Source organism: Diospyros lotus, chromosome 11 (assembly GCF_014633365.1).
Source record: "Diospyros lotus cultivar Yz01 chromosome 11, ASM1463336v1, whole genome shotgun sequence".
In the NCBI taxonomy this organism is placed as follows: domain Eukaryota; kingdom Viridiplantae; phylum Streptophyta; class Magnoliopsida; order Ericales; family Ebenaceae; genus Diospyros; species Diospyros lotus.
The window spans coordinates 1,283,413-1,295,066 of record NC_068348.1 but is presented as its reverse complement, the minus strand read 5'-3'; the positions used below and the strand labels follow the sequence as shown (position 1 = coordinate 1,295,066).

Genomic DNA, 11,654 nt, shown 5'->3' with positions numbered 1-11,654 from the left:
AACAAAAGAATGAGTGAACACTAAACTTGAGTTGTGGAGAAACAATTTAGAATCTAAGGGATTTAAATTAAGTAGAAAGAAAACAGAATATATGGAATGCAAATTTAGTAAAAATGCAAGAGTGGATGATGTTATAATAAAATTAGAAGACCAAATCTTACAAAGAAAAAACCATTTTCGATATTTGGGATCAGTGATTCAAAAAGATGGAGAAATCCACGAGGATGTCGCACATAGAATTAAGGCAGGTTGGCTAAAATGGAGAAATGCATCGGGGGTGTTATGTGATGGTAAAATCCCATTAAAATTGAAAAGAAAATTTTATAGGACAGCTATAAGACCAGTCTTGCTGTATGGTTCAGAATGTTAGGCAGTCAAATACCAGTATGAGCAAAAGACGAGTGTAGCGGAGATGAGGATGTTAAGATGGATGTACGAACATACAAGAAAGGATGAAATTAGAAATGAAGTTATTCGTAATAAGGTAGAAGTAGTGCCAATCGAGGAGAAGATGAGAGAGACTAGACTAAGATGGTTTGGTCATGTGAGAAGGAGACTAAGAGACGCTCCTGTGAGGAGAGTTGATGAAATGGAACAATTAGTCACAAAAAGAGGTAGAGGTAGACCCAATAAGACTTTGTGAGAGATATTAAAATTTGATATGAAATATATGGATCTAAATGAGGATATGACAAAAGACAGAAATACATAGAAGTCTAGAATTCATGTAGTCGACCCCATATAGTGGGATAAAGGCTGAATATGTTGTTATTGTATATATATATATAATGTCTTATTTTTTATATGATGGAGAGTAATTAAATTTATCAAAAGTCAAAAGGACATATGACCTATTTTTTTAGTGACATGTCTCTTCTAATAAATGATCATGCATTACCATATTTATCTATGCCTCTGTTGGAAACATAGACTCGAATATGGTCAAACATCAACTAATATTATATTCATGAATTTACATCATAAGAAATGGTTTAGCAAAAATTATATTAGAACTATCTCAGATCAAACTATAAAACTTTAAATTCTAGAGGTAAGAGAGGAGGATTTTAAGATTTTAATGTATTTATTATTATCTTAAAAAATTTAAAAACAAACTAAATAAATTATTTTAAAAAATAAAAATTTCATGCTTATAAGAGTCAGTCGTGGGTTCGATTCCTTATCTTATACAGTAAGATAAAATTTTTATTTATGATTTATCTCTTTTTTTGAAATCAAGAATACGAAACAATACGAGATCACAAAGACAATAATTTTAAGAGTTAGTAAATGATCCTTGGGTCCAATTTTTCATATCATCATTATATATTTTGTAAGAAAAAACACTCCAAAAGCATTCATTTTTTTACTATCATTAATTTTTTGACTTTTCCTCTATTGTGACATCAATGGGGTGTCCTCTCAATAGCAACTTTCTGTGTAAGGTACCAACCATACCATGTGATTGTACTGCCCAAAATAAGGGTACTGCATCAGTGTCACAGGCACCCCCCCACCCCCAATGGTTCAATGATTGATCATCTTCGTACTTGTTTGAGAAAATTTTCAACTTTTAATTTTAATTTTATTATTTTTCAATCTTCTGTTCTCATTTTCAATTAGAAAATAAAATTTCTACATATTGTTTTGATAATTTTCTTTGTCTTAAATTTTCAATTTTAATCTTTTAAACCTCTAGCAAGAAAATTAAAAACTTAATTTTCGAATTTTTAGTTATATATTATGAAATGGAAAATATAAAAAAATTAAAATTTTAAAATTGAATGTTAGTGTCTTCTAAAAACATAAAATATTAATGCACATTAGTTATGAAATAAAATATAAAAATTAAAAAAATATTTTCACAACTGAAAACTAACTCAAGCACTCACGCATCTCGAATTTTGTTCTCATTAGGTATCCTGCAAGCAAGGCTTTCTTCATGCAGCTAGGGATCTCTGATCGTAGTTTTGTGGTGGTCAACTTAGTGGCCTTAAGCATAATGGAGGCCCCTTCTATTTCCTTAATCACTTGATTAATCATCCTCTGTTTTTGGACATAGTGGCCAAGAGTTGGGATATGCGAGTGAGGGGGTCCCCTATGATCCAGCTGGTGCGAAAGCTTACGGCGGTAGAAGGCACCATAAAGCAAAACAGTAGCACCAGAGGTCATGTTTATGAGAGAGTCAAGGATTTTTGGTGTAGACTGGCTATTGTGCAGCAAGGTATTCTAGATTTTTTGTGAAACTCAGGGATATGCCCTAAGTTGAAGCTGTAAACGCTTTTTGATTGTTTTCAATGAAATTCTTATTTATAAAAAAAAAAAATTGTTCTTGTTTTCTAAATCTTAAAAAGTAAAAAAGTAAAAACTTAGAAAGGGAAGTGCAACCAACAATAGGAAGAAGTGCAGGAAACTCACATATTTGGGCTCAGAAGCAACCTTGGTGCAATGAATAACTACCCACAAAGTCTCCTAAAATGGCTAATCTTAAAACAAGTTATCAACCTTAATTTTACTATAAGAAGTCGGTTACCAGTTATGAACTCGCTAATCATTTCTATCTGTAGAGAATAAATTAGTTCGCAAATGTTTCTCAGCACCACATGCAGATATCAGAAGCACAACTTTGATGCATCTCAAAAGAGTATGAAACATGGGTTCAGACTACAAGACTATCCAACAAAGCATCCATATGCAGCTCTGCACTTATGAAATCCCCAGCAGCTTCTTTATGTCTCTCTGCAATGATTTTGTTAATGTGAAGAGTAATAGTCGCAACATGTAAATTCTAGCAAGTTTGAAGCACAGATAAGAAGCATATAAATGAGTTGACAGGATCTGGTCAACTGGAAAAGTCAGTTTTACCTCGATGGTAAGGGGGGAAGTTGTGGGATAATAGCGATCGACAGGCTGCCCGTTGCTGTCAACAAGAAACTTGGCAAAGTTCCATTGAACATCATCTCCAAATATTCCCCATTTGCCTAACTTCAGGAACTTGTATAGAGGAGCTGCATTATCGCCATTCACTTCAATCTGGAACGACAATAGCAAGCAACAGTCGATGAAAGCATACATGTGACTTGAATAGTTTTTCATGATTTCAAGACTTTACAGTTCAAATACAAAAAATGAATTCGTCATTATGTTTTCCATAGCAGGAAGAATTTTCATTACCCTTTAACCAAGTGACTATACTATGGTTCAAATCTGACTCAAGGTAGAAAAGAACAACTTAAAAACTGTAAATTAACTGGTTGATCAGCCAGCATTGAGTTTAAGGAATCCCCAGCGCTCAAGCCTCCCTGCATTGCAAGAGTCAGGGGAACGTCGTATTTTTATGCAGCCTTCCCCTTGTTCTTTTTTTTTTTCTCTTTTGCAAAGAGGCAGCATTGAGTTTAAAATGGTGGGGAAAAGGAAGACAACAGTTAGCTCAGTAGTGAATGTGCCCCATCCGTGCCTTTGGTGATGGGTTTAACTCGCTGCCCCCTTCCCTATGGACTGGTCCTCCATTGTACAGCAAAGACACGAACAATGCCAAAGAGAACGGTAAGAAAATCTTGCTTGTATATTTAATAGTGTCAATATCTTCAAATTCTTATGAATAATTTAATAAGCTCAGGGTCTTACTCAAGGTGAATGAACTTTTACACTACTTGTTCCATCTAATTATAAGTTACTTCTAGATTCCAGCAAAGCAAAAGTGGATAATCGGCACAAGTCAATCAAAAGGCAAATAAGCTACTGGCAGCATTTCCTCGTTTTTTCACTATCAGTGAAACATGATTAAGCAAAGAGTAGTTGTAAACAAACAGAACAAAATGCATAAACTGTTTTTATCAGAATGATGCAGGAGCTAGACTTCCATCATTTCAAAATAAAGTAACTTGTCAAAGAAGCTTTTATTTTTCCACATGCCACACAGTTTTTTATCTTAATGATGTAGGAGACTAGAATTCCACAAATTTGAAGTAAGTAACCCATCAAAGAGGCTTCTATTTCAAAATATCACTATTGTACCACTCTGTTGAGTATTTGCATCTATTAGATCTGGAAGAATCAACATTTCGATGAGTAAAATTTCATAATAACAGACAAGATAAGCTGTCATTTTGAACCTGGAATTATTGCGGCCATAATTAGGAGTAAGTTGCAGGATGAAGACTGTAGAATATTGCTTGGATTACCTTGCCAAAAATAGGAAATTCAGATTTAAAACGAGTGCAGACAAATTGTGTGATCTGATCATTACTTCCTGGCTCTTCCTCACCGAATTGATTGCAAGGAAATGCTAGTATCTCCAGGCCTTCATTGAACAAGAAAAGGTCGAAGTCTGAGCTTAGGAGTTCAAGAAAAAGTGAAGATTATTTAAGAAAAAGTGAAGCCTAAGTAGGTAGTCTGATCAACAGCGGGTCATTCACTTTTCAACTGGCCATTATTCCACTGAATTCTAACCTCCTCTGGACTGGTTCGGTCTCTCTCCACCTCCATAACCTTTGGCGGCTCCACGTCAGTGACCAGTTGCATCCCAAATTCTCACTCCCTCTCCAAGAACAAACTTCTCAACACAGATTATGACTATTTATGATGAAAGGACAAGCAACTGAAAATATATCAAGAAAACAAACCTTGATCTTTGTACTTCACATATAACTGATTCAGCTCTGTGTAGTTTGAATTAGTCATTCCACTGACATAACAGCCCAAGAGTTAAAAAGCCAAGAAGGTCATGAGGATACTAAGCACACACACACCCAAAAAAGAAGACAACAACAAGCAGATGAATTGGAATCATGGGAAAGTTAATAGGGAAGATCAAACAAGAATTTTCAGCAGCACCAAGTTGATTCAACCTAAAAAGTATCAGAACCTGATTTGTTTAATCCACAGAAAGGCTTCTCAAATAGATAAAGACCATAAATGATATAATGATTGAAAATTATAGAGGAAAAATAAAGGAATGTACCATTTGGAGGCAACATTGACGATCAAAAGGACCTTGCCCTTGTAAGTGTTCAGGGCCACATCATTTCCACCAGCATCCTGCACATGGAAGTAGACACAGCATGAATAACAACAACAACAACAATTCATCATAATGAATATGTTTCAATTCACGGATGCACTGTGAGGAAGGAAGCTAGGGGAAAGGGGAAAGGGGAAAATCATAAAAACATGGAGAAACAAATTGGACAAACAAAAAAATATAAAAATAATATTGTTTGATGTAGAATTGCATAACCTAGTTTAACTTTGTCTAATTTTGCAAAAAAAAAAAAAAAAAAAAAGAAGAAAGAAATTAACATTGTCTGTTCTTTTAAGAAAAATGTCCTCGCTAAATTTCTTTCATTAAATCTTTACCCACAACAGTCAGGTTCTTTATTTTTTAAATTTGTAGCAGGACCAGATAATATTTTGCATCTACTGCACTTTTAGTGACATTAAGAGTACATATCAAGCCAACTTCCTCTTCAATACACATTAAGTTATTCCTTCCTCTTCTGAGTTCTGAGCATTGGAGATTGTTAATGCTTTAGTTGCAATTTTGAATAACTACATCACATAGTTCAGACAACTTCTGGATGCAATAACTGCATTCTCAGCAAATCATTCACAGTAAGTTTTAGAACAAATTTTGTTACAGTTAACTGCAGTCCTCTCTGTGGTCATCACCCTTGGACATTTGCACACAACCAACCAAATCATGTGGGGTAAATTACATTCAACACCCCTGAGGTTTGGTATAAATACAAGGACCCCTCTCTTTTTAGTAATTACACTAACCCTAGCATTCAAAAGTTATATCAGATTATGCCCTAAGTTAGGTGTATGTTACAAAAGGTACCCTTAATTACAAAAATTTCTTAACAAATGCTTAACTGAGGGGAAGTCGGTATGATTTTCAGAATGGGGGGGGGGGGGGGGGGGGGGGAATTTAGTGAAATCTTAGGGATGTTGGTGTGATTCACCATCTATGACCCTCCGATAAATTTTTTTCCAGATATTTAATCATCTTTACTCCAGTCATACTAATGGATTGATAACCCTCATGTTGTGTTAGGTAGCCGACAACTAACGTAAAACCTAGTCAGATCCAAAACATGAACTCTAGACAAACTATGAAAACCGTTGAGGTGTAACCCTTTATATCGACACGCTACACTGCTCGCGTGTAATGTCAAGTGAGCTAGGGCCACTGCATCAGCATCCGGATGTAGTGACAAATGAGTAAGGGTCCCTGCATTTTCTTGGACAGATGTGGATAAAGAAACTAGTCCAAAATCAAAACCAAAATAAAAAACAAAATCAAATTCAAAGTCAAAGCCAAAACCAAAATCATAGATTAAGAATTGGGTCATGAAACATAGGAACATTAACAGGCAAAGCTATGGAAGTGGTAGATGTGATGATTAGGAGAAAGATTAATATTATGTGCCTTCAAGAGATGAGATGGGTAGGGAAAAAAGCAAAAACTTTATCAAAAACTGGATATAAAATATGGTACACAAGAAATTATAGAGCGAAAAATAGAGTGAGGATTATTATGGATAAAAACTTAATAGATGAAGTAGTGGATGTAAAGAGAATAGGGGATATGATTATTATGGTGAAGGTTGGTCTAGGAAGAATGACTATGAAAATCTTTAGTACATATGCACCACAAGCGGGGTTAAGAAAGGAGATAAAAACAAAATTCTGGGAGGACCTAGAGGGACTCATACAAATGATACCAAAAGGAGAGAGAGTGATTATAAGAGGTGACTTAAATGGTCATGTGGGTAGAGACGAAAACGGCTATAGAAAGGTACATGGAGGGTATGGATTCGGGGAAATTAATAATGAGAGTAAGTCTATTCTAGATTTTGCTATGACATATGGGCTCATCATAACCAATACTAGGTTCAAAAAACGGGATGAACACTTAATCATATATAAAAATGTCACATCAAGCACTCAAATAGATTACTTCCTCATGAGACAAGAGGATCGGTTATGTTATAGGGATTGTAAGGAGATACTAGGGGAGTGTTTGACTACTCAACATAAACTTTTGGTACTTGACGTCCAAGTAAGAAATTGGAAGAGAAAAAATCACATAAAACAAAATCCAAGAATTAGGTGGTGGGATTTAAAAGGGGAGAAACAATTAATCTTCAAAGAAAAATTAAGAGGTAGAAGGGAATGGAATGGAGAAGGACAGGCAAACCAAATGTGGAGGGAAATGGCTACTGCCCTAAAAAACACGACAAAGGTAGTCCTTGAAGAAACAAATGGTAAAGCCCCAAACCTTAAGGAGTCTTGGTGGTGGAATGAAAAAGTATAATTGAAAATTAGAAATAAGAAAATTTGCTATAAGGTTGTATATCAATACAACAATAAAGAAAACCTAAAAAATTATAAATAAGCGAAAAAGGCAACAAAAAGAGCTATTAGTGAAGCAAGGTCAAAAGTATATGAGAATTTATATAAACGACTTGATACAAAAGATGGAGAAAGGAATATATATAAATTAGCTAAAGCAAAAGAAAGAAAAACAAGGGATTTAAACCAAGTGAAATGCATAAAAGATGAAAACCAAAATGTATTAGTGAATGAGAGAGCAATTAAGGAGAGATAAAAGGAGTATTTCACAAAATTATTCAATGATGGTGGGGACACAAGAGTTAGGTTAGAACATCTTAGTAACTCCGAAGAGAACGTGAGTTATACATTTTATCAACGCATAAGTTCAAATGAAATAAGGCAAGCATTAAAAAAGATGAAAAATCATAAGGTGGTGGGACCGGATAATATACCAATAGAAGCATGAAAATGCATGGGAGAAGAGGGCATCTCTTGGCTAACGAAATTATTTAACACGATCATTAAATCAAAAAAGATGTTAGATGAGTGGAGGAAAAGTATTTTGGTTCCTATATACAAGAACAAATGAGATGTTCAAAATTGTGAAAATTACAGAGGAATTAAATTAATGAGCCATACCATGAAACTCTGAGAGAGAGTAATAGAGTAGAGGCTCAGAAAATAAACAAATGTCACGGAAAATCAGTTTGGTTTCATGCCTGGTAGTCAACAATGGAAGCTATATACCTACTGAGACGCCTAATGGAAAGGTATCGGGATCATTAGAAGGACCTGCATACGGTGTTTATAGATCTAGAAAAGGCCTATGATAGGGTTCCTAGAGAAGTAGTTCGAATAGCCTATATACAAGCCCTTAAGGACATGTATTACAGTGCTGAGACAAGAGTCAGAACATGCGGATGGGATACTGAACCGTTTAAAATTACAATGGGACCGCATTAAGGTTCTACACCAAGTTCACACTTATTTGCTTTAGTAATGGATGAACTCACTAAACACATTCAGACAGAGGTGCCATATTGTATACTATTTGTAGATGACAAAGTGTTGGTGGATGAAACAAAAGGAGTGAACACTAAGCTTGAGTTGTGGAGAAACAATTTAGAATATAAGGGATTTAAATTAAGTAGAAGGAAAACAAAATATATGGAATGTAAATTTAGTAAGAATGCAAGAGTGGAGGATATTATAATAAAATTGGAAGACCAAATCTTACAAAGAAAAGACCATTTTCGATATTTGGGATCAATGATTCAAAAAAATGGAGAAATTCACGAGGATTTCACGCATAGAATTAAGGCAGGTTGGCTAAAATGGAGAAATGCATCGGGGGTGTTATGTGATGGTAAAATCCCATTAAAGTTGAAAGGAATATTCTATAAGATAGCTATAAGACCAGTCTTGTTGTATGGCTCAGAATGTTGGGTAGTCAAATACCAGCATGAGCAAAAGATGAACGTAGCGGAGATGAGGATGTTAAGATGGATGTGCAGCCATACAAGAAAAGATAAAATTAGAAATGAAGTTATTCGTAATAAAGTAGGAGTAGTGCAAATTGAGGAGAAGATGAGAGAGACTAGACTAAGATAGTTTGGTCATGTGAGAAGGAGACCAAGAGATGTTCCTATGAGGAGAGTTGATAAAATGAAACAATTAGTCAAAAAAAGAGGTAGAGACAGATCCAAAAAGACTTTGAAAAATACATTAAAGTTTGATATGAAGTGTATGGACCTAAATGAAGATATGACAAAAAACATAAATACATGGAAGTTTAGAATTCATGTAGCCAACCCCACACAGTGGGATAAAGGTTGGATATGTTGTTGTTGTTGTTGTTTTAAGTTCTCAGCCACACTTGTTGCTTTATGCATCCCATGTCACAACTGCCATATCTATTCTGACAAACTAGCTTCTTCTTCTTCTTATTTCAGTTGCTTCATATACATTACAAAATAGAGCCAAAAAAATCTTATTCTTGCTTTAGAGAACACATCTGATGAAAAAGTTTTTAAGTTTTAGGTTAGAAGTAGAATTATTTATATTAAAAAAAATTCAATATGGCACAATTGAAGTGTTCATAGCATTATTCTGGAACTTGGGAATGAAGTCCAAAAAAAAGGATCAGTCGTGATATTGTGGATAACTTGTTCAAAAAGAAGGGGAGCTTATAGAGGATTTTACCCATAGGATCAAGGTAGGATGGTTAAAGTGGAGAAGTGCATTCAACATTTTATGCAGTCATAAAATTTCTTTAAGGCTAAAAGGAGAACCACAGCGGTTGCCCCCAAATGTTTGATGTGCAAATTTGATCTTGCAGCCCCTGGCGGTTTGCCAATGAATTAAGCTACATGGATTAAGACTGGCTAGCCTTATAGCAAAACTATACCATTTTCCTTTAAAGGTTACTCCATCTGTGCTTCAAAGCAACAGAGGGGGTGTACAAGCAACAGGGTCTTGGGGCAATTTACCCTAAAAACAACAATCGCAGGCCTTAATTCCTCTACATGAACTTCTCACTATAAGGTCTTTACAAGCTTTCGGCTACTCAATGCGATCCTCCTCCTTTATCTGAGCTTGGGACCAGTAAGTGAGTGGGAGGAACACTTTCAACAGTAAAATTGTTGAGGAGACTACTCAAACTATAGGCAGAGTTTATTTAAAAATAATATAACATGTTTAAGTGGTTATCTAACATGTGTTCGGAAGTGTCCAATAACAGTTGGTGCTGAACACAAACATGACATCTCCTGGAAGTGCTTGTGCTCCTCTAGCATTCAATCTTCCTTAAAACATCTATTGGAGCACTTTGATAAGCATTTTACAAGAGGGGTAGGCATTGCTACAATTGGTGCCTTCTATGCAGAATGACGATCTAGACAGCGAAATCATTTGCCTATCCACCATAAAGTAAAAGGGGAGTCGTGCTCTTCTGCCGTCTTGCCCGTTATAGAGCACACCAAATGATGCCCACATTATTTGTTGAGTTATTCTGTCCCTTTTCTTGGCATAAGAGAAAAAGGATGATTGTGAAGGGAGGCTTCCATGGACCCGCTCAACTCTCCTCATGGAAAGGAATTATGAGCATCTGCGACGCACTCTTCAGATTCATCTATTTTCAAGTAGGTGACATGGGTAGGGTAGGGTAGGGTTGGATTCTGGCTGGATCATTGGTGGGATAGTTCTCTCCTCTGTTCCAACCTTTCCCTAATTTGTATCAAATAGCAAGTCATAAGTTGACCCTTCTTTTCAGGCATAATCTTTAATCCATCCCAAATTTTTGTTTTTTGAGTCTTTTCATGCCAATACCTTGGTGCAAGGGATGGGTCAGAAATCTCTCATATTAGAGGTTATTCATGGTTCAATGTCTTTATGGAGCTCTTTGCTTTGCTGTGACAAAGGTAAATTGAATTTCCCTTGAAAAATTTCACAAATACAGTAAATCGCAAAACTAAATTAGTCTTCTTCACCAGTAGAAAGCTCTAAACATCCAACCAACACAATCTTGTACTCATCCATCTGGTCTCAGAAACTTGAACACTACTATCACTCCAAGTGAAAAAGGCATCTGTTGTCAACGGGTAAATCACAAATTCAGAATAAGAAACTAACCTCGACAGTGAAGTCATAGACTGATTCTGGGTCCTTCGACTGGGTTTCCATTGCCAAAGAGAAGATCCAGACCAAGAGCGAAGATCAACCGTCAAACCACAGAGAGAAGAACCAAACATGCAAGTACTTAATTTAAACTCGAATTGTCAAATTAGTCACTAAAATTTTTAAAAAAATTAAATAAGTTATTGAATTTTATGTTAGTCAATCATCAACTTTTAGTTTTAATGTCATCAAGTGACAGTAACGCAATTAACAGTCTATATAGTTGGCTAACTTTTATTCGGTTCTAATTTGACCCTAAGTTAAAAGTATAGAGGTTGTAATGATTCATTTTTTTTAAATTCCTTATAATAGTATAATTGGCCACCACACAAATTCAAAAGCTTAGAATATCACAAGGTCATGTATTTAATTTTGCCTCCTTACGGGATTGTGTATCTAGTTATGTCTCTTCGTGGGGTAGAGCCTTTAGGCTCTAATCCCTAACTTACATATTCGTTCACCTTGGATTAAAGAGAGCTTAGATTGATTTGATATAAATTTTTGAAATTGAAAAACGAGCTCTTAGTGATCTTTTCTATCTAATGAATAGGGAGTCTATTTAAAACTGTTTGTCATATACCCACCTCCTAAGTATATGCTTTAACATGACTCACATAAAGATATATTAGAAATCTTTA

General features: G+C 35.2%; 1 protein-coding gene across 1 annotated transcript; it reads right to left on the bottom strand.

Moving 5' to 3' along the window:
* Positions 1–2,487: 2,487 nt before the first annotated feature.
* On the bottom strand, positions 2,488–11,138 carry LOC127813748 (probable glutathione peroxidase 8). Its single transcript, XM_052354881.1, has 6 exons — positions 10,972–11,138; positions 4,964–5,040; positions 4,626–4,687; positions 4,185–4,303; positions 2,866–3,033; positions 2,488–2,739 (listed from the first exon to the last, which is right to left on the bottom strand). Exons 1-6 carry the CDS (start codon positions 11,020–11,022, stop codon positions 2,707–2,709), a joined length of 510 nt encoding a protein of 169 aa, XP_052210841.1. The 5' UTR covers positions 11,023–11,138; the 3' UTR covers positions 2,488–2,706.
* Between the last annotated feature and the right edge of the window lie 516 nt (positions 11,139–11,654).

What these genes read in the sequence shown, in the direction of transcription:
- LOC127813748 (XM_052354881.1), bottom strand. Translation starts at nt 11,022, where the DNA reads ATGGAAACCCAGTCGAAGGACCCAGAATCAGTCTATGACTTCACTGTC. An exon ending in TCTATGACTTCACTGTCGAG is followed by an intron (nt 5,041 to 10,971) that starts GTTAGTTTCTTA and finishes TTCCATGTGCAG; the next exon opens with GATGCTGGTGGAAATGATGT. An exon ending in AATTTCCTATTTTTGGCAAG is followed by an intron (nt 3,034 to 4,184) that starts GTAATCCAAGCA and finishes TTGTCGTTCCAG; the next exon opens with ATTGAAGTGAATGGCGATAA.